This window comes from Herpailurus yagouaroundi, unplaced genomic scaffold, assembly GCF_014898765.1.
Source record: "Herpailurus yagouaroundi ecotype Mexico unplaced genomic scaffold, PumYag 162, whole genome shotgun sequence".
NCBI lineage: Eukaryota > Metazoa > Chordata > Mammalia > Carnivora > Felidae > Herpailurus > Herpailurus yagouaroundi.
In genome coordinates, this window is record NW_024412403.1 from 66,232,424 (window position 1) to 66,259,186 (window position 26,763).

General features: G+C 42.3%; 1 protein-coding gene across 1 annotated transcript in view; it reads left to right on the forward strand.

Moving 5' to 3' along the window:
• Positions 1-26,763, forward strand: part of ARHGAP31 (Rho GTPase activating protein 31) — a 57,553-nt gene that overhangs the window by 13,750 nt on the left and 17,040 nt on the right. Inside the window, exons 6-11 of the mRNA XM_040485031.1 lie at positions 10,234-10,316; positions 11,265-11,372; positions 12,514-12,656; positions 17,158-17,359; positions 19,401-19,525; positions 26,496-26,558. Of these exons, the coding sequence (XP_040340965.1) occupies positions 10,234-10,316; positions 11,265-11,372; positions 12,514-12,656; positions 17,158-17,359; positions 19,401-19,525; positions 26,496-26,558 (724 nt within the window). The remainder of the gene's footprint in view (positions 1-10,233; positions 10,317-11,264; positions 11,373-12,513; positions 12,657-17,157; positions 17,360-19,400; positions 19,526-26,495; positions 26,559-26,763) is intronic.

A 26,763-nucleotide genomic window follows, 5' to 3' on the forward strand; every position in this document is an offset into this window, starting at 1 on the left:
GGCTCTGTGCTGACAGCTCAGAGCCTGGAGCCTGCTTTGGATTCTGTGTCTCCCTTTCTGTCTGCCTCTCCTCCACTTACGCTCTGTTTTTCTCTCTCTCTCAAAAATAAATAAACATTAAAAAAAAAAGTTTATTACTGCAACACAGACTTTGGAGAAAGGCTTTTATTTTATTAACAGGAAAACATATTTTTCTCAATTGTGATAATTCCTGTTAGTGTTATCTGGTAGGTCTCAAGGTATTTAAATGCTATTTGTCAATACCTAAACTATAAAAGTTACATTATTTATTTCATATAGTAATTCATAATCTTTTTTGAATCACAGATCCTTTGAGGGAAATGATGAAAGTTCTGGATCCAATTCTCAGAAAAATGCACATTCACACAAAATTGTGCCTAAAACTGCAAGTGATTCAGGCTTCAGATTAACAATTCTATGAGTGTCTAGGAGCTACTTGTATCTTTAAATATACGTATATTTCTTAAACATATATAATATTATATATATATATATATATATATATATATATATATATCTTCTCGGCAACAACTTGAGTTTGAGACTAGTTTATAGAAGAAATCACATTTTAATGTTATCATTTATTATAAATTAAGATTACAGTAAATAGAAGCTATTTAAACTTTATGATCTAACTAGTAGGGTTTCACTGATCTCTGGTGGATAATGTAATAACATAACAGAAAACACTAAACAAAGAGAATAACATTTTAGTAATGAGCAAATTTAGAATATATTAGGATTTGAGAAAACTTACTTTCATTTAGCATAATACACCAAATATCTATGAAGCAAGAGAATATATAAACAAAAGAAAAATCCAGTTTGCTTATTTAAGGATGCTTATTGGTTTGCTTAAGCTTATCGGATGCTTAATAAGGTTTGCTTATTTTAGGATGCTAACTAGTCTTCGACCCTTTGCTTAACTGTGACATTTGAACCTGTTTCATCACAGGGGCAAGGAAACATTTTTTCATTGTATCCTTTCATTCTGTCAAAAACATCCCCTAGGCATACCTGGGTGGCTCAGTTGGTTAAGCGTCCTGCTTCAGCTCAGGTCATGATCTTGTGGTTTCTGAGTTCGAGCCCCACACTGGGCTGTCTGCTATTAGTGTGGAGCCCGCTCAGATCCTCTCCTTCTCTCTCTGCCACTGCCCCCCCCTTCAAAAATAAACATTAACGATTTTTTTAAATCCCCTTATCTTCCATGGAAACGTGGATTGTCTCAGCTCAGAAGCTGTCCTCAGAACTCTACCTTGACCATTGTGCCATGTGCTGCTGGTGTGAAAAAAAAAAAAGTTTAAAATTTTGTGATGTATTGCCAAATTGTTCTCCAGAGAGATAAGAATGGTCTTTTCCCTGCAGCCTCACCAACCAACACTGGATATTTTTAATTTGTTAAATTATTTGCAATCTGAATCAACCAAAAATATATTTAATTTTTGTTTTAACTTGTGCATAAGACTTTATTGTTTGTTTTCTACATGGTTTTAATCCTCTTTTCAGTATAATAGTGCATCTTAGAATATGATAGAATAGAATATCATCATGTTAAAGAACAGAATGAGTCTAATTTATTTTAACTAAGTTTAATTTTATGATAGTTGGGGTATAGATAAGAATTCTTTTTTTTAAATTTATTTTAATGTTTATTTATTTTTGAGAGAGAGAGAGAGAGAGAGAGAGAGAGAGAGAGAGAGAGAATGAGTGGGGGAGGGGCAGAGAGCAAGGGAGACACAGAATCTAAAGCAGGCTCCAGGCACAGAGCCCAACGTGGGGCTCAAACCCACAGACCATGATATGACTTGAGATGAAGTCAGACACTTAACCAACTAAGCCGCACAGGTGCCCCAAATTCTTATCTGGAAACTTTATTTTTTTTTTTAAAGTTTTATTTTTCAACGTTTTTTATTTATTTTTGGGACAGAGAGAGACAGAGCATGAACGGGGGAGGGGCAGAGAGAGAGGGAGACACAGAATTGGAAACAGGCTCCAGGCTCTGAGCCATCAGCCCAGAGCCTGACGCGGGGCTCGAACCCACGGACCGCGAGATCGTGACCTGGCTGAAGTCGGACGCTCAACCGACTGCGCCACCCAGGCGCCCCTGGAAACTTTAGATATACAGTTTCTTCATAAATCTTGCTTTTAGGCTCAGAACAAAATCTATATTTATCTCTTCTCACTTTCATTCCCTAACATTGCTAATCATTTTGTTCTCCCACAGTAACACAGTAATACCAAAGCAACATTATTGTCAACTTGTCATCATATTTCCAGGAAATCTAACCTGGTATTGTTAGATCTAACATGGTATATAACATGGGAAATCTAACACTAAAAAATAAAATAAAAGTATTTTGCTGTGCAACTGACTTCGACATAGGTAGGACCTTAGTGAAGTTAACTATGTTGAAAAATTTATCACTTAACTAATTTCTTTGATCACAATAACAAATTATGATGATATAAGCAAACCTTCTTCAGGAATATAGAAATAGCTCTGTTAACAGTGTCACAAATTCTTACAATGATTTATTTAAACCCACTTGCACGGCTAAAGTAGAATACTATGTCAATGGAATAATAGGACTAGAAAAATATTAATGAAATTATACTAATGGGCTTATTTATTGAGTGCTTACTACATGATAAACTTGATAAACTTATTAAAATGTTATACTTAATCTTCATAATAACTGTATGAAGTAGGTTTTATAGTCTCTTACAGATGAGAGAATTACAGATGAGCCTCAGAGACTCTCTTGTCTGGGTTTGTACAGCTAATAAATAGAAGGAAAGGTTTAATATTCTGTCTCAAAAGTACCATACTATTTTAAAATAAAGTTAACAACTCCTATATAGGCCCAAGCATTCAATAACTTAATATGAAGTAAAGAAAGCGTCCCAGAGTAACAAAGGAACAATTCAATCAATGGTGGTAGGAAAATTGACTATTAGGAAAGGAGGAAAGTCCAGTTACATTCTTACCATTTAGCAGATTTTAGGGTAAAGAAAGTCTTTCTAACAACAAAAGCAAAGGGAAAAAGATCAGCAGAGACAAATGTAACAAACTAAACTACATATAAATTATTTTTCCTATGTAAAAAACACCTTAACAAAATTAAAAGGCAAATGGCCAACTATAAAAACCATCTACAGTAAAGATGATGGGAGATTAATATTCTTTAATTATATGGAATCCTACCTATTAATAAAGGGGGAAAAACCCATAAATAACCACATAACAAAAAAGCCACCCGCTAAACAAATGAGTGAAGAACCTCAACAAACAATGCAGAGAAGAAATACAATTTTAAAAAAATTATAAATGGACCCGAAACTGATGTAACATTGTGTGTAACTGTGCTTCAATTAAAAAAAAAAAAAGTCAGATGGGGCACCTGGATGGCTCAGTCGGTTAAGTGTCCCACCTTGGCTCGGGTAATGATCTTTTGGTCCTTGAGTTCAAGCCCCTCAGTGAGCTCTCTGCTGTCAGTGCAGAGCCTGCTTCAGATCCTCTGTCCCCCCCCCTCTCTGCCCCTCTCCTGCTCACACTTTCTCTTTCTCAAAAATAAATAAACATTTTTTAAAAAGTCATATAGGTAGACAGTTTTGAAATGTAAAAAAAAAATTATTTATGTATTTATGTATTTAAGTTTATTTATTTTTGAGAGGAGAGAGAGAAAGAAGGAGAAGGCCAGAGGGTGGGTGGGGGACAGAGGATCATAAGCAGGTTCTGGGCTAACAGCACAGAGCCTGATGTGGGGCTTGAACCCACAAACCGTGAGGTCATGACCTGAACCAAAGTCAGATGCTTAACCAACTGAGCCAACCTGATGCCCCTAAGAAATTTTTTTAATTAAAAAAAAATTATTAAATGTATTAGAAAAATATATTTGCATATTAAAGAAACAATTTTTTAACATTAGTATTTCATGTTGGTGATCCTGTGGTGACAGTGGCTCTTGTATGGTTTTTTATTGGAAGTGTGAACTGGCTGGATATCTCAGAAAGTCATTTGAAATTACTGTCAAGAATCCTAAAATGCTCATATTTTTAATATAGTAACTGTATTTCTAGAACTACATTCTAAGATAATAATCAGATGTGTACATAAATGATTGACTTGTAAATATTTCATTGCAATATTATAATACAAAAATTTGGGGAGTATCTGTGTAACAATAAGGGATGAGTTAAAATAAATGATAATAAATCTACTATTTTTAATCCTGGGTAGCCATGAAAAGTCTCATTTCTCGGGGCGCCTGGGTGGCGCAGTCGGTTGAGCGTCCGACTTCAGCCAGGTCACGATCTCGCGGTCCGTGAGTTCGAGCCCCGCGTCAGGCTCTGGGCTGGTGGCTCAGAGCCTGGAGCCTGTTTCCGATTCTGTGTTTCCCTCTCTCTCTGCCCCTCCCCCGTTCATGCTCTGTCTCTCTCTGTCCCAAAAATAAACAAATGTTGAAAAAAAAAATTAAAAAAAAAAAAAAAAAGAAAAGAAAAGTCTCATTTCTTTTTTTCTTTTTTTCTTTTTTTTAAGATTGCATTTCTTAAGCGTATTTATTGGCCACTTAAATGGAGAAAAAAAATAGTATATGCAAGTGAATAGGAAATGATGCCAGTATTCATGTTTGGTGCTGGGAAGTCCTGGCAGATTGCTTCTTTTATGTTTCACATGTGAATAGATTAACAGCAGTTAACATCTGTATGGTAGGATAGCAAGTGATGATAATTCCCTCATTGTTCATATTTTAATTTTTAATCACATATTAGTTTCCTATAGCTGCTGTAACAAATGACCACAAACTTAGTGGCTTAAACAACAGAAATTTGTTCTCTCGCAGTTCTAGAGCCCAGAAGTCTGAAATTAGTTTCACTGAGCTGACATCAAGGTGTGTGCAGGGCTGTGCTCCTTCCAGGGAGCCTAGGGGAAACTGTTCCTCACCTCTCCCATCTTCTGTTCACTTCTGGCACTCCTTGGCTTGTGGCCACATCACTCCCATCTCTGCCTCTGTGACTGCACTGCCCCCTTCTCTCTCTGGATCAGATCTCCCTCTGCCTCCCTCTTATAAGAGTAGCTGTGATTGCATTTAGGGCCATTGAGATAATCCAGGATCATCTCATCTCAAAACCTTTAACTTAATCGCATCTGCAAAGATTCCTTTCCCAAATAAAGTAACATTTATGGGTTCCAGATATTAGGACCTGATATCTTTGGGAGCAATTGCTCAACCTACAACATTACATTTCCTTTGCATTGGAAAAAAAGTTCATTTTAGGAAAAATTCAGTCTTCACCAGATTGATTCAGGTAAAATTATCATGCCCAAAAGAAAAGTTGCTGATTTGGGATTTTTAGAGAAGGCAGTTTGGGGAGGTGTTTAATTTTATACTGAATTTATATTGAAATAACTCTTTTGTGTATCGGTCTCCCTCATTCAATCCTAAGCTTCCTGAGGACAGAAACAGTGTTTATTTTGTTCATTATTATGTTTCCTTTCCCTGCTCTCCAGCTGCTGGAAAATGTTGTCACTGTTTACTTGGTAAATATTTGCTGACAAGTTTGCGGATCCATACATATTTGAAATGCCACTTGAGGTGGGGAACGAGTGTGTGGCAAAAGCCGACTGACCGTGAGCTCAAGATAGCTACAAAGGGGGACAGTGGCCAGCTGCCCTTGGTTTGCCTAGAACTCCCCCAGCTTTAACACTGGAAGTCCTGTGTCCCAGGAAACCCCTCAATCCCAGACAAAGCAGGATCATGGGGAAATTGGAGATGGGCCAGGTCATGTAATTGTAGCCAGGGCCCAGGGGTACAAGAGCACCTGCCTCTGGAGGTCCCACACAGACCAGGTTCCACCACCACTGCTGACAAAACCCAAAGGCAGAGAGACAAGTGGTGGTGAAGCAAGAGAGGAATTATTTCAGAGAGGCCGACACTGGGAAGACAGCAGCTCGTGGCTCAAAGACTGTCTCCAAAGTGCTGAGAATACTTTCAAGGTTTATAGAAGGAAAATGTGGGGCAAAGGTGGGTGGGTACAGGCACGTAGGTAGTAAAGGTCAAACCGATCCTTGTCTTGGGGTCAGTCACTCCCATCTTGCTGACTCAGGGCAGTCCTTATTGCTTGAGGGGCAGTTTCGTCCCCATCAGGGGATGCTTTGCCCGCAGGGTCTTTTTCCTGAGTTAAGAGATAAGCTGGAAAAAAGAAAATCAATTGAAAGTCTGAGGTCAGACGGAGGTAGTTGAAGTTCTCTTTCATAATCATGCTTGTTCCACATGTGTGACAAAGATGGAAAGGTATAACGAGTGCCTGAAAGGACACACTGGTTGCCTCTGGAGACAACCTCTGAAGGTCTGTGCCTGAGAGGAAGACTTTATTCTGTATATTCGTTTGAATGCATTCATTTTTAAAATCATGTGCATCCGGGAGCCTGGGTGGCTCAGTCAGGTAAGCATCTGACTTCTGCTCAGGTCATGATCTCGAGATTCCTTAGCTTGAGCTCGAGTTGGGCTCTGTGCTGACAGCTCAGAGCCTGCAGCCTGCTTAGTATTCTGTGTCTCCCTCTCTCTCTCTGCCCCTCCCCTGCTCACACACACACACACACACACACACACACACACGCTCTCACTCTCTCAAAAATGAATAAACATTAAAAATACTTTTAAAAATAAAATCATTGCATGAATTACTTTTGAGTCTAATAGCTTAAAATATTTTAAGATAATAAAAATGGCTTTTTAATAATTTTTAAATAATTGATGGGGGCGCCTGGGTGGCGCAGTCAGTTAAGCGTCCGATTTCAGCCAGGCCACGATCTCGAGGTCCGTGAGTTCAAGCCCCGCATCAGGCTCTGGCCTGATGGCTCAGAGCCTGGAGCCTGTTTCCGATTCTGTGTCTCCCTCTCTCTCTGCCCCTCCCCCATTCATGCTCTGTCTCTCTCTGTCCCAAAAATAAATAAAAAACATTGAAAAAAAAATAATTGATGGAAAATCAAGGGCAATACTGAATTGCAGTTGGATTACAGTTGGAAAGGATAGGCACGGGTTGTTTGTCCACCATGGTGACAGGGCTGCGAGGTAGCAGGACGTGAGCTGTAAGTAAGGGTGCTGGTGGTGTTCAGGTAAACAGATAAAACAGGAGCAAGGGGCCCACCAGAAGGGAGAGAGTCTAGTCTTGGACAGAGTCCACAAAGGGCAGAGAAGCAGTCTTCTTGATACTGATTGGAAGAGAGCAAATAGTCACAGATTCATCCTTAAATCTTTTAAGATTTAATTGCTAGCCAGATTAGCTTGGCAAAAGTTGAGTGAAATTCTCTTTCAGGCAAAAAATTGGCATAGGCAGAGTTTTAACTCCCCTTCCCCAATTTCCCAGTGGTAGGTTCTGCCAGCCTAATGGGGAAACATAAAGAGTGCTAAAAACAAGTTTTCAAGGACTGGACCCTCCAGGAGAAACTATAGGATCTAGAGGGCTTCTGAATGGGATGGGGAGAGGCTGTGAACAATGAAATAAACAAGAACCCCAAATGGGACCTACAGGCATCAGGGGATGGGCCCGCCCAGCCTCTCAGAACAAAGATGACTAACAGCTTCCTAAAATATCAAAGAAACTTTCCATGAGGGCTGTTAAATTGACCTGCACCTTTATTCCCCAGACACAGGTTTAGGAGGGTGGGGGCACTTTACAAAGTTTGCTGGGGGGAAAAGAGACCTACCACCCCTCCCTCCCCCTTTGCAGGATAGAATGTGGGAGGACCCGTACTACATTCCACAGTCCCTCCTTCCTCTGGAGCTTCTCTCCCTTGGCTTCCCTTATGAGGTTCTCCCTGCCTTCGGAGTCTGGGTCTTCTCCACAAATCTGTTTTCTAAATGACTTCTCAGAAAGAGCAGAGATATCAAGGTGCTTACTCCAGGCCTCATTCTTGTTCCCACCCTCCACCTCCTCCATATCTCAAAAATTGAGGTTTACAACAGAGTTCATGTTTATGCTGGCTCTCTTCTCAGGCTTGCACACCCACCAGAAGATTGGGACACCTGTGACTGTGACCCTCCCGGACCCTCATTTCTCCCACCAATGCTCAGGAAACAAAATCTCAAGTTTTCCTATGTAGAGAATTTTGATTGCCTTTTAAAACAGTTGGTTTCTGTGTGTGTTTTATTTCAATTAAATTAAGAGGGGAGAGCAGAGAAAAGAAAGGGGGGAAGAAACCACTTGGTTGACAAAGCCCTGGCATGATGTTCAACAATATGGAGGGAGTGCCTCCTGGGTGCCAGGCCCTGCTCCAGGCACACGGGCTCATCACATCCCTGCACTTGTAGAGTTTATATCTAGCATGAGAGACTGACAGTAAGCAATAAACCTAACAAGTAAGTACATTATATTGTATAAGTAATGGTGGTGAATTCTGTGGGGAAAAAAATGGAGACAAATAAAGGAGTTGGGAGGTCCAGGCTGGCCCCGGTTAGGACTTCTTCTCTAATTTAGAACAGAACAGACGCAGCAAGTGTGACCTCACATACGGCGTGGCATAACAGAAAGTGCCCAGTAAAGTTAATTTCCTTCTACTTTTCTGTGCTTAAAACTTCTCACTACTGAGCATTTGAACTTCAGCCTTTATTCACAAGCACAAAATAACACCTAAAATCTGAATCGAGGTGAAGGATATAAGAAAACCACACCACACTTAGGAACTTATTTTTGGTTGTATTACAGGGGGCAATATTTATCAAATTAAAGAATGCATTTCCTGATTTTACTTTTTATTATATACAAATGTAAAGCAAGTTTCTAGCACTGGGAGGAAACACAAGACTATGTAAGTTACATATGCCTGTGAATTCAGGGTCATAAGATTGACATGAGCTCAGGAGCCCCCTTTAAGGTGTATCTTGATCTAGGTGGGGGTACATGGGTATGTGCATATGAATGAATTCATGGAGCTCTAGCTTAAGATTTGTACATTTTTAATGTATGTAAAGTGTACCTCAGTAAAAAAAGAAAAATGTGATTACCATTGACCTTGCACTTAGCTACTGCTCCCATGCTTGAGCACTCAGCCACCGCACTAGAAGGGGCTGGGCACAGACAGAACAGTTTCTCAGGACAAGGCACAGGGGCATCTGCTCAGGGATGCCTACATTGTGCAGGAGTTCTGAACAAGCCTGTGATCACACTGCCTTAACTGATACCCTTGCCTCTCCTTGAGGGCCCTGGGCCGAGAGGAATGATGCAGGATGGCTGGGTCCAAGGACCCAGAGGGGGTCTCACGGGACCAACCAAGAGAGTCCTCGGCTTCTCACAGGGTGGAAATCAAACTCACAATGAAAGGAAGTGAGAGTAGAGTTTATCGAAGACATAGTGTAGATATGGAGAGAGTATCACAGAGACTCAGAAAGGAAAGAAGAGTGAATGTCATCTTTGCTTGGGGCCTGGGTTTTTGTTGAGGATGGTTGTCTAGTGCGTGTGTCTTCTCAGTAATCCAGGAACAAAGATAGGTGTTTAGGTGTTCTCCGTAAGTCACTTATGCCCTAGAGCCAGGGGCCTTGATGAGTCAGTGGTCTTGGAAAATGGTCGTGATGACCTCACCTGGTCACTCTTTAGATGTCATCTCTTATGCTGGAAGACTCCAAAGAGATCATTAACTCCTTGACCTTTGCAAGGAGAACATACATTACCTGTTCTATAAGGTATGTGTAAGGCGGGGGTGTAGGTCCTAGCAAGAACAGAAGCAGGAATAGGAACAAAGAAAAAAAAACTCAGCTTTTTTCATGAGGTCCCTTCAGTTTCCCTGTCTCAGGAGAACAAAATACCCACACAGGAAACAACCAGAGAGTAAGTCCAGGCAAGACCATCAAGTCTCACCTGTCATCTCCACGTCTCTCTTTCCCTCTCCCAGTGTGAATCTCTGTCACTCTCTCTGCCACACCACACACCCAGCATTCTGCATCTTTACCAGATACCCAACAACATTCTGAGGACACACAGAGACCTAAACAATCCACATGTCCCCACTCGCACTCACTGTTAGATACTTCGCATCACGAACTGTCAGATTTTAGTTGTTTGTTTTTACTAGGAAAGCATGCTTCTTGGAAAGACGATCTCTAGGCCTAGTTGGGAGGCTGGAGTGCCAGAAACCTAAAGAAGGCCAGCAGACGCAGGTGGGTGGCCACCCTCTCAAGCACTCACTCGCCTACTTCATGTTCTTCTTCACAGGAGGCCGTGTCTCATTGCCCGGAAGAAGGCCAACTGGCCCGAATCCAAAATGTTATCCAGGAGCTTCCCCCATCCCATTACAGGTAAGAATCCTTGGTAAAAGAAGCCCACAGCCTCTCAAAGTGGTGTAATACCAAAGAAGCAGGCTGGCATCATAAAAGGGAAAAAGTTCAGCGGACAGTGACTTTCCTGCGGCATTTTGAGGTGGATGAGCAGGTCAGCTTTATCAGAGTGAGTTGGTGCCTGACCAGGGACACTGACGGGAAGGGGCAGCCCTCAGAGTCTCACAGGAAGTCGTTCTGGCCATACAAGCCAGCCTCACTGGCTGTGATAGCCTAGGTTCTTACCCAGATTCATAGTATACACAAATCTATGGAAACCAGGATGATTTTTAAACAGGGTTTGGCTGTACCTTTTGAACTTTTGGCGGACTGATCTCTCTATTTGCTCATCAGTACCGCCCCTCACATCAGCTCACCCTTCCATTTTGTTTTCACTGTTTAGCCCCTCATCTAACCACCTTTCCCAATGTTCTCTGAGCCTCTTTTACAAGGGGACAGATTTTGATGTGGGATAAGAAAGAACTTCCTATAATAACAGATGTTATTCACCCACGAGGTCAGCTCTCTAACAAGAACCAAGTTACCTGTAGCTGGAGTAATTACAGAAGGGGCAGAGATAAGAGCCGGTTTCAAGATTATGTGGCGGCAATGGCGACCTGCGTAAAAGGAAGCCAAGGGAGCCACTGATATCTCTCGGGCTCTGGGTGCTGTGATTCCCGGGTCTGTCTCTGGCTCTCCAAGGGCCTGAGCCGACTTCTGACCAAACCATTCCCCTTCTCCACCTTCGGCCAGCATGCCTAGCACGAAGAAAAGTATTTCCATCAATCTTGTTACCTTCCTGATATTCCTCCAAAATTCATGAGATAGAAATATTTAGACTCTCTTAAATCCAAACTCAGTCGTCAGGCTTTGCACAGGCACTGAAGTTTCTTATTTTGCTAAAAAAAATTTTTAAATGACCCATTACAGGACCTTGGAATACCTGATTCGACACCTGGCCCACATCGCCTCCTTCAGCAGCAAGACCAACATGCATGCCAGGAACCTGGCCCTGGTGTGGGCACCAAACCTGCTCAGGTAGCCACCACAACCTCACCTTCTCATCACCCCAGTGGGCTCAAGGCAGCCCAACAACTGAAACGAAGACCGTATTCTTCAACACTGAAGCTACTGGAAGACAAACCTGTAGCTAAGTGGTCATGTGTAACACATGTAAATTAAAGATGTTTTTAGGGGTGCCTGGGTGGCTCAGTCAGTTAAGCATACAACTCTTGGTTTTCGGCTCAGGCCATGATCTCACAGTTTGTGGGCTCGAGCCCCTCCTAGGGCTCCGCACTGACAGTGCAGGGCCTGCTTGGGATTCTCTCTCTCTCCCTCTCTCTCTGCCCCTCCCCTGCTCTCACTGTCTCTCTCAAAATAAATAAATACACTTAAAAAAAAAAAAAAAAGGTGATTTTCACAGCCTGAGCTCTTTGCTTGCTAACCTGGAAACTCTGGGTTCCAAAGGCGTTTTCTGGCTATAATCAGGATGTGGCTAAAGTTAAGGGTCTGGATATTATAATTTCTTGAAAAGGCCTTTCTTGTCTTTGGGGCTTATTGGCTTTTGTTGGTTTTGGTGGGGTCAGAGCTTCATGTGGCTTCATAAATGATGACCTGCCCCATAGCACAATTGGATGGGGGTGGAAGGAGATCCTGTGAAGAAAAAAATATATTCCTGCATATTCAGTAATACAGTGTTTATAGTCTAGCAATGTATGATACATGGTATACATGGTAACTGTTTTTAAATTTGTTCATGGAGTGCCTGGGTGGCTCAGTCAGTAAAGCATCCCAACTTCGGCTCACGTCATGATCTCATGGTTCATGGGTTGGAGCCCTGTGTCGGGCTCTGTGTTGACAGCTCAGAGCCTGGAGCCTGCTTGAGATTCTGTGACTCCCTCTCTCTCTCTACCCCTCCCCTGCTCTCTCTCTCTCTCTCTCTCAAAAATAAATAAACATTAAAAAAAATTTTTTTAAATAAGTTTGTTCATTGTGTTAGGCCTTACAGACTTTGTAGAGTCCTTTTAATAGGTCTTACATAGTTAAAATAATCTAGAGATGAACGAAGCGTATACATTTAGGAGACGGGGCTTTTACAAAAGACCCACTGGCTCCCCTTATACTTGCTTTCAGTTATGGGGCAGACTCACTCACTGAGTGTCTTTCGTCCATTGTTTAGGTCCAAAGAGATCGAAGCCACTGGTTGCAACGGAGATGCTGCTTTCCTTGCAGTTCGGGTCCAGCAGGTGGTGATTGAGTTCATACTGAATCATGTGGATCAAATCTTTAACAACAGCACTCCTGGGTCTTTGGAGAACAATGGTAACGGCTCCGTCTGGCAGACTCGCCACCAGGCCATCCTTCTTCCTTGCCTTAGTCATGGGACCCAATAATAAGTTAGGCTTCTAGCTCCGAGTGTTGGCTGTGTACGTGTGTGACTGCTCTGTGTGTCAGTGTCTGGGGTTCGTGCATACATGTACATTTGTCTGCGTGCATCAAGATGTGTCTGTGGGTGGCTGTAGCGTGTTTCTGGTCAGCTGCATACCTGGCCTATCCCATGAATGCAGCATGCAGCACTGGATCTCCCATTGGTTTTAGTTAGTTATTAAACCCTTTGGGTTATTATCTACAGGCAACATTCCTCCCTTTTAACTATTATATTTCAAATTTAATTTCAATGTGGTATTTTGGAAGATATTCTGCCTTCATCTTGGAGTTTTTGAGTTAAGAGGCAGCATGTTCATACTCGTGTGTATATTCAGAATGTGTTCCCTTCATAAGCATTTATTGAGTGCTTACTTTAGTCTTCCCTGCACCAGGCACTAGGCTTACAAAACTGAGTGTGTACTTGTGGGCATGTGTAGGCAGAGTAGTTAGCATTGATCTCTGTAGCTACGTTGGTGAAAAAGACAGCTGTTTTAGGCTGGGTGTGATAAGATGCAAGAATATGATTTCCTATAGCTCTCATAATGACATAATGAACCCTAGGGATGAATTGGTTTATGTTGCTTGAACTCCTGTAAGCCAAATTTGTAAAACTAAAAAATCTAGATCAAGAAGCCTGTGACCACCACTTGTGTGAGTTTTCCAACATTAGCATACATCACGATCACCTGGAGGGAGGGCTGTTAAAGCACAGTTTACTGGACCTCATGCCCAGAATTTCTGATTCAGTATGTCTGGAATGCTGCTGAGAATTTGTACTTCTAGTGAGTTTTCAGGTGATGGTGCTGCTGCTGGTCAGGGCCACACTTGGAGAATCCGTGGTATATGAGAACCCTATCTGCAAAATATTTGTGTTAGCTGATTAAAGCATTCTTTTCTAGTTCAGCTAATGTATTTGGAGAAAACAAGTATAACCATCAGAATAATCAATGGCAGTTAACATCAAATTTTAATTCCTGGTATAATTGTTCCCATCCCCACCCTGTCCTCTATGTGGTTTATAAACCTTTCTTAAAAAAAATTTTTTTTATTGAGATAAAATTCACATAGCATAAAATTCACAATTTTAATCACTTTAAAGTATACAATTCAGTGGTTTTTAGTGTATTCACAGAATTGTGCAACTGTCACCACCATCTAATTTCAGAACATTGCATCACTCCAAAAAGAAACCCCATACACATTAAGCAGTCTCTGCACATTTTGCTCTCCCCCGAGACCCTGGCGACCATGAATCTACTTTCTATTTCTAGGGATTTGCCTCTTCTGGACATTTTATATAAATGGAGTCATACAACATGTGGTCTTTTGTAACTGACTTCTTTCACTTAGCATATGTTCTCTAAGGTTCTTCCATATTTTTGCATGTATCAGTATTTCATCCCTTTTTAAGGATGAATAATATATATCCCACTGTATGCATATACATTTTGTTTATCCATTCATCAGTTGAGGCCATGTGGATTGTTTCCACTTTTTGGTTATTATGAATAATGGTGCTGTGAACATTTATGTACAAGTTTTTGTGCGACCACATGTTTCCAATTCTCTTGGTTATATTCTTAGGAGTGGCTAATGTTTCCTTCATCTTTACTTTAAATCTCCCATTATTGTAAGCTATATAAATCCTTTTTGAAGGTAGGTGAGAATATGCATTCATCCATTCATTCATTCATCCATCCTTTTGAATCAACCAATAAATTATTGGGGACTTATGATCTCTGAGGAGGTGATCTTTGAACTGAGACCTTATGACAAAAGGAACCAGTCATGTGAGGATCTGTGGGATGAATGTTCCAAACACAAAGGACAGAGAGTCTAAAAGCTCTGAAGTGGAAAGGGGCTCATAGTAGTACAGAAAAGTAGGTCAGTGTGACTAGAGCCAATGTGGTCTCCAAAGTGGGGTGCCCCACCCGAGGGGACACCAAAGACCAAGATACTGAACTACAGGTGTTGGAAGAAACCATTAGAATTTCTTTCTCATTTCTTTATATTTTATACTTTGTAATTTCTATGATTTTGTATATTTTCTGTTATATAGAACACTAATACAGTAGTATAAATGTATAGTGTATAATGGGAGTATACATTTAAAAATTTTTACTGCATATTTTTGTAGCCCACTGGGTCAGTGGGCAAAGAGGACAGGGAAAGCAGATGGAAGGTCCTTGTAGGTCAAGCTAGGAGTTTCGTTTGTTCTCAGTGCCAGGGGAAAGCATTTGAGGATTTTGAGTAGGGAGTGCAGGGTCTGAGCATTCCGATTGCTGTGTGAAGGAGAGACTGAAAAGCAGCAAGTCTGGAAGCAGAGAGACCAGTTAAAGAGCAATGGCGGAAATCAGATGGGCAATCATGGTGGCCTGGACTAGCACGTTAGCAGTGGAAAGAAGGCAAGTGGCTGGATTCCAAGTACATTTTGAAGGTAGAGTTTTCAGACTTGCTTGTTGACTCGATGTAGGAGGAGGTGGTGCATCAAAGAAAGGAATGAATGAAAAATAACTACTCCAGGTTCCAGCTTACACAGCTGGATGGTCCATGGGGCCACTTACTGACTTGGCAATGATAGTAGGGGTACCAGTTTAGAGGTGAAGAGCAGAAATTACAAGCTTTGTTATGAAATGTGAGGTTAGAGATGCCTGTTAAACATCTAAGCAGAGACAATGAGTAGGCCTTAGGACACTGCAGCCTGAAACTAGGGAGAGAGTGGTTACTAAACCAACTGAGGTCTCCTGGCCCTGCAGTGTGGGTTCTTCCCATTGATCCAGTTGCTCCTGGAGTGATTTCATTTTTTAAGTAAATAAGTAATTAACAAATCAGAAATAATCTAGAAAGCAAATATTGAGAGCATATAAAATTCAAATATTTTAACCTCCTTTGGATTAAGTTGGAAAATGGTTAAAGTTGGAAACTTTACTGAAAAGTTTTTGGGCTCATGGATTTACTTACTTGAAGCCCCGCTGAATGACTGCCATGCTCTCCTGCCTGGGAAAACCCCAGTGTCACACACTCTGTTTTCTACAAGGCCCTTTATCAGTGGTTTTATTTCCCTCCACTCAGAGAGGGTCATGTTCTGCAATGAGAAAGAGTGCTGTCAAGGTGCTTTCTGAAAATTATGTGAGTCTTATACCAAAAAAGATTGCTTAGTTTCAGTTGGTGCAAGTTATCTTTGAGTCTCTTCACACCTTCTGAAGTTATAGAAAACTGGCAGGGTTGCCAAAGGCTAAATAGAGACCAACTTAGATCTCTGCTTTTTTTACTTAGACCAAGATTTCTCAATCTTGGCACTGTTGACAACTGGTGCTGGATAGTTCTTTGTTTGTTTTATGTTTGTTTGTTTTCCTTTTTTTTTTTTTTTTTTTTTTTTTTTTTCCCAATTAAAAAAAACCCATAAATGGTAAAAGGCCCCGCCACCAGTGAGGGGGGTGGGCAATGGTTTGGGGTTGCACACTCCTCTGGCATGTGTACACTATGAGAGGCCCACAGATAAGGGCCTGCCGTCAGTGCATCACCATGCACTGGTGCTGGAGAGTTCTTGTTGTGGGGCTGTGTTGTGCACTGTAGGATGCCATCCTTGGCCTCTACCCACTAGATGCCAGTAGTACTCCTACACATGCCTATGGCAACCAAAAATGTTTTTAGACATTGCCAAATGTCCCTGGGGAAGTGGGGTGGGAATGGCAAAATTGCCCCAAGTTGAGAAACAATGACTTGGGGAAAAGAGATGACTCTGGACGCCATCGATCTCTCATTATGACTTCCATTTCTTAAAAAACAAAAAACAAAAAACCAAAAAACACCAAACCAAAAACAAACAAAACACAGAAAGAAAAGATTAGCTTGCATGCACTTAAGACCACTGAGTAGTGAGTAAAAAGCCACCTATCTTTTAGGGAATAATATAGGTTATAAAATACCTTTTAACTGCAGAGATATAAATAAACCTTAGTGATCTAGGGAAAGTATAGGCTCCCACGTTAAATTGCCTTGGAGTGTGTGTTGTACAGCTGCAGAGAGCAGGAACAGTCTCCTGCCTTGTTCTAGCTGAGCAAGGCTACCTCTATGGTTGGACATAAAATTCCCACTTGGCCAGAGTACTAGGCAGGAAGTGTTCAATAAATGTTTGTCGCATGAATGAATGAATGAATGGTCCCTCTCTGAAAAGTGCAAGAAATATAGGTTACCTCCTGAAGCCATGTGTGCCAGCTGGCTGTCTGGCCATGAGGTTGTTAGTTTCCTATGTACAGCCTCTGCCCTAAATCCCCCAAAACTCCAGAAGCCCCCTGCCAGGAAGTCAGGAATGGAAGTGCTGTGGATGGGAAATCTGGCTAGACCTGATGCACAGGACTGCTTCCATAACTGAGGTCTTGTCTTTTCTGTATAGAAAACCCGCCAATCATGAAGAGTCTGACCTTGCCAGCCCTCTCCTTGCCCATGAAGCTGGTGAGCCTGGAGGAAGCTCAGGCTCGGAGCCTGGCTACTAACCATCCTGCTCGGAAGGAAAGGAGGGAGAATAGCTTGCCTGAAATTGTCCCTCCTTCCATGGGCACCCTCTTCCACACAGTTCTTGAGTTACCAGACAACAAGTAAGCAGCATTCTCTTAAATTCTGGGAAACGTTTGGGTGGAGGGGGATAGAGGAGGAAGTTATATAGAGCCACAGTGGCAGCATGGGTTGGGGGTACTGGCTGGGTTGGGATGTAATGGAACATTCCAGAGGAAGAAAAGGGAGCTGTCTCCACAGCTCTTTTTCACCAGTGATTGATGTCTTCACTCACTGTCCCTAAGTTATCAAGACCTGCCCTCTCACCAGACTTCCTTAAGTACCATGACAGGGATGGGGCTCATAGGGGTCAAGGATCATGGCTGAAATCCCTTACTCCTTAGTTTAGATAAAACAGTCTTGATATTTTCAGAAGGAAGTTTGCTAAAATAAAAAACTTGACCCCCTGCCCCCATCCTTCACCTCCAGGTGACATTATAAAAACTATAGAGATGATTGGAGGATAAGCTAACAAATAATGCCACTCTAGACTGAGAGCTCTGGGCATGCAGCACCTGGGGACACATATTCCTGGCTTCTGTTCCTTCTTCCATGCCTGTCAGAACCCTCCTTGCCCTCCCAAACCAAACTGAATATCATTTTTATTCATAGGATATTTTCTTTCTTCATTGCTTCCTCTGTTGTAACCCTGGTCTCCACACATCCCTCCTCCCCTCTCCCCTTCACAACCCACTATAAATAGGAGGCAGTGAATGAAGCAGGAGTTCTAAACTTTAGGCAGACAATAGGTGGAGGGGCTGAAAGGCAAACTTTCACTGGAGATGGTCATCCTCAATGTTTGGTCAGTAGAAAGAGGCGTGAAAATAGACACCTCAGACTTCTTGTCAGTGTCATCCCCAAGATGGCGGGGCTGCTTCCCATTGGGGAGGGAGAAAGTGCTACCATATTACACAGCAGTAGGCACACTTCTCACAATGCGTGTTATGGGAATGGTACACCTAGAACTCACCTGGCAAGAAACCCTTCCATTTCCTAAAATGCATTGATCATGCTCTGTCTAGACCAAGCCCCAGTATTTGCTCCCTAAATCCCTGGAAAATAAGACTTCCACCCAGGGATCAGGAAGAAGAGTACCTCAGAAGGACCCTCAAGTGCATTTCCTCTGTGCCTTAACTACATAAGGGGCACACCATACCCCAAGGTATGTGACCCTATAAAATACATCCTAGACCAAGTGCTTGAAAAAAAAAACTAGGCCAGATCCAAAAGAAACCACCAAGTGCTGCAGATCTATCTCTGATTGATTGTAAAAACATATTGCGCTTGACATCTGGATGTTCTATGAGAACCTTATGGAGAAAGGGTCCTTTGTGGAACCCACAAGTTGTAGGGTTTCATCAGGAAACTTTTTGAAATCTGATAGTTGGGCAAACCAGAGCAGGGCAAAGTCTCTGTGGTGACCTCTGGTGGCATCAGGCTCTCCAGACCCAGTCTAGACCTCTCCTTTTCATGCCTTCTTGAGGCAGCCTGGTGAGAGGCATCAGGGAAATGAGTGAAGCCAGAGACACACTAATTACCCTCTGCCTTTCTCTGCAGTGATCTTTGACTACACCTGGCAGCCTCTAACTCTCACAGGCCAGTCTCTTTTCCAAGTCACTTTCTCCTTCACCCCCTTTACAGTCTGCAGAAGTCTTCACCAGCTCTTTCCTCACCTGTGGATGACCTAGCAGTATGGCCCAAGTGCAGCACTGAGCTCTGTGGTCTTTAATGTTTACTCCTACAAAAAAATAGGTGTCTTTGAAAACCCAGGACTACACTGCTTACCAGAATCCCCAGAACTGTGTGCTTGCTTGTGACCTCTGAGTCTCCGATGCATCCCTGCCTCTGTCTGCCCTCACCCCTGCCTTTATAGCACACCTTTGCCCCTTCCCCTGGGGAACATGAAAGCCTAGCTTGGTCATCCAGGGCATCCCCAGACAGGGCCAGACTCAGGCTCAGACTGGATTTTAGAGAGGGATTTCCTGAAATGTCAGAACATGACTGGGCTATTCCTTCTCAATTTAAAGGTCCCGCTGAAATGACCAGTTACCAAACTAATGCTGTCTTATGGCTTGGCTCTTTTAGAAGAAAGCTCTCCAGTAAATCAAAGAAATGGAAATCAATATTTAACCTGGGACGTTCTGGATCAGACTCCAAATCAAAGCTGAGTAGAAATGGGAGTGTATTTGTGAGAGGGCAGAGGCTCTCAGGTAAGAATCAATAGCAGTTATGTTTTATGAGATATATATTGTCTTAGAAAAACTCAGTTGAGTCTTATCTCCTGCATAGGGAAAACCCCAGTTCTACCCTACTGTTACCCTCCCGTGTGTCTCCTCACTACCCACACAGCACTTCACTTCTGACACTTCTGGTCACCAAATGTGTGGAGGTTTTTCCCCACAACAAGCAATTTTCTGCTACACCAACTGAGTGTCCTACAATGTAACTCAATTCTGACACTGTCTATCCAGAGACAGCATCAGATCCCACAGGTTAAGGGCTCAGTCCCACAAGACTGCCTCCCACCCCGCACATTCTCACACTTCAGGTGCCAGTTACAAGCCTAGATTGTCTGCTGTGCTTCTGACTTACTGCTATAGATTGGAGGTTCGAAAGACCCCCTCCTTGATTTGATTCATTTGCTAGAGTGGCTCGCAGAACTCGGGGACACACTTCATTACATTGACCAGTTTATTAAAGGGTATGATAAAGGATACAGATGAACAGCCAGTTGAAGAGATACATAAGATGAGGTCTGGGAGAGTCCTGAGCACAGGAGTGTCTGTCTCCTCCATAGAGTTGGGGTGCATCACCCCACTGGCGTGGATGTGTTTGCCCATCTGGAGACTCTCTGAACCCCGTATAATTGGGAATTTATGGAAGCTTCATCACATAGGCATATTTGATCATTAATTCCATTTTCAGCCCTTCTCTCCTCTCAAGAGAATGAGGGGCAGGGCTGAAAGTTCCAAGCTTCTAATCATGGCTTGGTCTTTCTGGTGACCAGCCCTCATCCAGGAACCATCCAGGAACCCATCCAGAGTGCCCTCATTAAAACAAAAGACACTCCTATGACCCAGGGAGTTACAAGGATTTTAGCAGCCCTGTGCTCCTAAACTAGGGACAGAGATCAATATATGTTGTCTATTTTATAAATAAGTATTCATCATAGATATGTATGTGTATATATAATTTTTTCCTAGCTCTGCTTCTTAGGTCTTTGGTTTGGCCATGTCAACCTCACTAGACCTGAAACATAAAAATTAACTAGGCAGTCTTTTAAAAAAAAAAAAAATTTTAGATTTACAAAAAAGTTGCAGAAATAGTAGACAGAGAACCCTTGTACCCTTTATGCAGCTGCTTCTGATCTTAACCATAGTATAATGAGCCAAGCCAGAAAATTAACATCAATATAATCCTACTAAATAATTTACAGACCTTATTCATAATTGACCAGCCGTCCAACCAATGTCCTTTTTGCGGTCCAGGAATGCATGTTGCATTCAGTTGCCATGCCTCCTTAATTGCCTCCAGTCTAGGACATTTTTCTCAGTGTTTCTGACCATGACACTTTGGAAGAGTACAGCCATTTATTTTGTAGAATATACCACCTCAGGCTGGATTTGTCTGGTATTTCCTCATGATTCAGTTGAGGCTGTGAATGTTGTGCCTGTCTCAGCGGGTCATGTCAGGAGGCATATGATGTCAATATCTTATTGCTAGTGATGTTAACTTTGATCGCTTGGTTAAAGTACCATCTACAAAATTTTGTTACTATTTTTTCCTTTCCAATGAACAAGTAGGTTGTAGGAGATATTTTGAGACTGCAAATATCCTGTTTCTCATCATACTTTCATTCCTGAATTTTAGCATCCATCAATGATTCTTGCCTGCAAAATTACTGCTATTACAACAGTTATTACTGTGGTGTTTGCCAAATGGTCATTTTCTGTTTCCATCACTCTGTCTACATTCATTAATTGAAATGTACTATAAGGAAGATCTGTCCCTTCTCCCCTCTGACTCATGCCAGGGTTATAAATTTTAAATGACAGTGTTGCCTTGTGGGAATTATATCTGAATAATGAATAGGAATTGATATAGGAAAGAACTGAGGGAATCAGGGGTGCCTGGGTGGCTCAGTAGGTTAGGCATCCAAGCATCCAATTGTTGATCTCAACTTAGGTCATGATCTCACAGTTTGTGAGTTTGAGCCCTATGTAGGATCTGCACTGATGGCTCTGATTCTGCTGGGATTCTGTCTCTCCATTTCTCTGCCCCTCCCCCCACTCGTGTTCCCCCCCCCCGACTAAATAAATAAATAAATAAATAAACTTAAAAAAATAAAGAAATGAGGGAATCACTGTGCAATGGGGAATGTAACCAATCCAGCTGAATACTGTGTCAGAAAGGGAAGTCCAAAAAAATCTGCCACAATGACCTTTAGTGTGATAGATTGAAAGTCTGATTTTTTTTAAAAAATGAGGGAAGTAGTTATGAAAACAAATTGTAAAAACTAAATGTACAAATGTAATGAGCAAACCTCGATTGGATCCTTTGAAAAAAAGGACTACATAAGATAATTTGGGGGACAGATAAATTATTAGGTGATGTTAAGGAATTGTAAATTTTCATATTAATGGTTTCAGATTAATGGTTCTTAGGAGGCATATGCTAAAGTTAAAGTATTTAAAGATGAAATGTCAAAATACTGAAACTCATTTTCATATGATTCAGCGAAATGTTAAGTGACTAGGTAGATACAGACATAGAAATACATGGCAATATAGAGAAAGCAAATATATGGCAAATGTCAACCTGGGTGGTGGGTTTAGAGATCTCCAAATTTTGTGAATGTTTGAAGTTTTTAATAATAAAGATTTGGGGGGGAGGAATTAATGCTTATAGGAAAAATGAGAAGAAATACTTTTAAGGACTTTCCTTGAGCCCAGTGATAACTGTATGCCAAGCACAGATGTTAGAAATCTTCATATTTGCCTCCTGGAGTAACAAGGGATGTCACAGGGGATAGACAGCAGTTAGAATGATTTAGGCTGGAAACAATTGCACATCCAACTCAATTGGCCAACTCAATGAGGGAACTCCTGGGTTCTGTAATTGGACACCCAGACGTAGGGAAGGCTTCAGAGTGGTTTAGTGGCTCTGTCTCCACTCCCTTATGTTTTCCTCAGCTGTGCCCTCCCAAGTAGGTCAGCTTCATCCCCAGACTGGCTTCTTTGCTGCAACAAAGTGGCTATAGTACTTGTAGGCTTTACCTTTGACTGTCACTATGTCCAGAAGGAGAAAAGACATCACTTCTGGTGGCTTGCTCCTAAAAGCAGGGACCCTTCTTTTCCAGCAATCCCCCATCATAACACCCCAACCCCATCTCAGTTGCCTTCACCTGAGTCATATGGATCAATCCCTATGGCCAAGGGAGTGCCCTCTGCTGATCGGCTTAGCCATGGCTTCCTAAACCAATCACTGGCATGAGGAATGGGATTACAGTCAGATGCACCCAAAAAGTACAAGAGCTCTGTGAGAAGGAGGAAGGGAAATTGGTTCTGGGTAGGCACCTACAACATTCACTATATGGGGAAACATGTCTTTCTCCAAATGGAAAGATATCTCAGGTGAAGAAGGCAGATTGCCACAGGTATCGTGGATCAGATACAAATCAGAAATTAAGATTCTCTAAGGAGAATTTGAGGGGAGTTTTGGCAAGAAACTCCTGATCTAATAATAAAGAGATTTGCTTAAGCACATCAAAGAGAGAATTTCAGTTACAGAATCAATGATGTAATGAAAGAAGTTTACCAAGGAGCAAAAGGTCAAAAACAATAGAGCAAAACAAATGAGCAAAAGTGAAATGAATGATTTGCCTTGACCTTGACTTGGGAAGATTTCTACCCTGTGGTTTTCAAAAGGAAGGAGCTCGAGGTGCTGGATCAAAGGTTGGTCAACGCTCGGAATGCACAGGGTGTCCCTGGCCAGGGGGTCTAAGCCTGGCTGTCCTCAGAGGTTCACACCCATGGCAGCTTTGCCTCAAGAGATCTGTTGGGAAACCAGAGTACTGGCCATTTTTAGAAAGTCCCTCGGGTGATTTTGAAATGCAACCAGGCTTGAAAGCTACTGGTCTAAGACCACATGAACAAACAAATCAGGGATAGATCACTAGAATGGCTGAATTTTGATGGGATGCAGAGGTGAAATTAAAGAGCCAACAGTGCCAATACAAGTGGCTCTCTGACTTTGACTATTGCCTCAGTGACCACTGGAACCCTCACAACTAAAGACTGGGGGTGGGGGCAGCTTATGGTCATATCCACCAGTGTGGTCTCTGTTAAGTGACTCATAGACTCACTATTTGTTTAAATATGCATGTGAAAAAAGTCCATCAGTGGATTAATATGCTTAAATTATTTTTAAAATTTCTTTTAAAAATGTTTATTTATTTTTGAGACAGAGAGAGATAGAGAGAGACAGAAAGTGCATGACTGGGGAGGCGTGGGGCAGAGAGAGAGGGAGACAGAGAATCCCAAGTAGACTCTGCACTGTCAGCACAGAGCCCAACACGGGGCTTGAATTCAGAAATCGTGAGATCATGACCTGAGCCGAAATCAAGAGTCAGATGCTCAGCCGACTGAGCCACCCACATATTTAAATATGATTTTAAAAAGATTTTAAAAAATCTTTTATAAATTCCATCAACTAAGGGACTTTTAAAAATCGATTCACCATGTACAGCATTGGGGATTTTTTTGGAGGGGGGTAGATGAAGGGATGTTAACCTATATTTAGAAAGTTGAACAGAAATAAGAAATGAAGGATAAGAAAAAATGGGGTATTGACCAAATGAAGATGCATCACACTGGGGTCTCCCAGTCACTTATGTACTCGAATTTGTGTTATCCAACAGGGAGAGTCCAAGGAACTCTCCAAAGTGAATGCCTTTGAGCAGGGAAATCCCAAAGCCATAGGGATCATCTAAAAGAGGAGACTCGAGGACCCCAAAGCTGCCAGAAAACTGGCAGATGTACCTCCATGAGGCCCAGACAAGGTCCGAGACAGAAAAATATAATCTAAATATATTAGATATATCTAGATATCTAGATATCTATATTAGATAATCTAGATATATCTAATATCCATATTATAATCTAAATATAGACACAGGCCAAGGAGTCCTGAGTGCTTAGTTACTATCCAGAAATGGAGCCAGGGAATCCTTGAGGACTGTTCCCAAAATCAGCTGCTGTGGCCACCAAGGCCACAAGGAGCTGCATCATCAGAAAGAGAGTCCAACATGAAAAAGTGAACACTGGTGGCTATGCAGAGACAACTGTTGTCCATCCTCCATGACACTTAGTGTCATCTGGTCACTGGCTCTAAAGGCTATCGCATGGAAGCGAGAAGAAGTCCAGAAATGCAACCTCTGGAAAACAAAGGCAAAAGCTTTTCTCAAAGGAAGGGACACTGGCCAGGCAGTCTTACGGTAGTAAGTCAGTTTGTAAACTTGTGAAAATAGCAGATCTTGAAAGGACAAGAGACCTAGCCCTACTAGTAGAAGTAAGGAGGTTGAAGGCAGTCTTGCTGTTTCCAAGGGTTTGAGTGAAGATGGCTCTGTCCTCTCTCTCCGGGCCCCAGGCAGAGAGAAGCCCCGAGCAGGGAGGCCAAGGGGCTAATTCAGAGCCTCTCAGAGGCAGCAGGGTTTGGGGCAAGGAGGAAAATGGGTGAACTTTAAAAGAGGGCTGATGGGGCGCCTGGGTGGCGCAGTCGGTTAAGCGTCCGACTTCAGCCAGGTCACGATCTCGCGGTCCGGGAGTTCGAGCCCCGCGTCAGGCTCTGGGCGGATGGCTCGGAGCCTGGAGCCTGTTTCCGATTCTGTGTCTCCCTCTCTCTCTGCCCCTCCCCCGTTCATGCTCTGTCTCTCTCTGTCCCAAAAAAATAAATAAAAAAAACGTTGAAAAAAGAAAAAAAAAAATTAAAAAAAAAAAAAGAAAAAAAAATAAAAAAATAAAAAATAAAAAAATAAAAGAGGGCTGAAACAGCTCAGTCTGAGTTGGGGCCAACACTGAGTGCTTCTTCCAGACCATCTCCCGAGTCTTTCCTGCTGCTGAGCCCTGGTTTATCCTGAAGAACAACAGCAACAAGGGTTATTGTTTGTCGAGCATTGACTGTGTTCTGGGTTAGTACAACCTGATTATTTAAATGCACGGCTCATGCATTTCTCATGACAACTCTATTTTTCCTCATTTTACATGTGAGGAAACTGAAGTTTAGAGAAAAGGCCAGCCACATATCTGAGTTCACATGGCCCAAAGTGGCAGAGTTGGGATTCAAAGCCAGATCTGTCTGAACCCAGAGTTACCTTACAGCCACAAGTCCTGGGGCTCCCACTCAGCTCCCAGAATGCCCTCTTTCCCCTCCTACAAAGCCTGCTGGGAGGAGCTATCTTTCAGCCAATTCAGCTCCCTGAGGTGACATTTTGAAGTGCCTAATCCTGTCCCTGGAATAAGTGTTTACTTCTTTAAGCTACACTCTTCCCCAAATCTGTGTAGGTGGCTTACAAAGATGCACAGAGGACACCAGGCACATAGTAAGTGCTCAGAAAAGGTTGGTTTGGTCTGGGTCTGCTCCAGGGTGAGGTTGGTGGGTGAGATCATTTGGAGAAGCAACCAGTCTGCAGAGGGCAGGAGCAGACCTGCATTGGGGAGAAACGGGACTTCAGTCCCTTGGGCCCTCTCACTTGCTGCACCCAATTCCTGGGTGCTATCAGGTGTGGCTGCAGCCAAGAATCCTGCTCTCCCACCTGCTACATAGAAGGGGCGGCCAGGAGCCCCATGGATTCTATGCCATGGATGAATCTTGGTATCATAAAATTGGGTTCAAGGCTCCTCATTTGCTAACAGCTATTTGACAAAATTGTAATTTACCTGTGCTTGTAAAATGTTAATAAAATGTTGATCTATGAATGCCCTGTTTTTATAAGCTCAGTCCAATCATGAAAGTAGGAGCATCTAGGGTGGAATGAGGAATGTTTTCTAAAGGGGAGAATTATAAGTACTTGGAAAAACTTTCCTGAAGAAAGTTCTCTCGTGTATGTACAGCCTGACCTATTGTTCTGAATGTCTCCCCTCAATATGCATTCATCAGGGATATTTTTTCTTTTGTCTTTAGTGGAAAAGGCTACTATCCGACCAGCTAAAAGCATGGACTCATTGTGCTCAGTGCCTGTGGAAGGTGAGATCTCACAACTACCTTTGGAACTGGGGATTACTACTGGGAGACAGGAGCTCCCACACCAGACTTGCTTTCATGAGCTACCTGCCTGCTCATCTCATCGCAATCATGCACATCCCCTAGTCCCAAATTTGCCCTGAACCCTGAACCCAAGGGGTTCACACAGCCGCTGCATTAATCCCTGCCATTACACTACAGGTCTTGG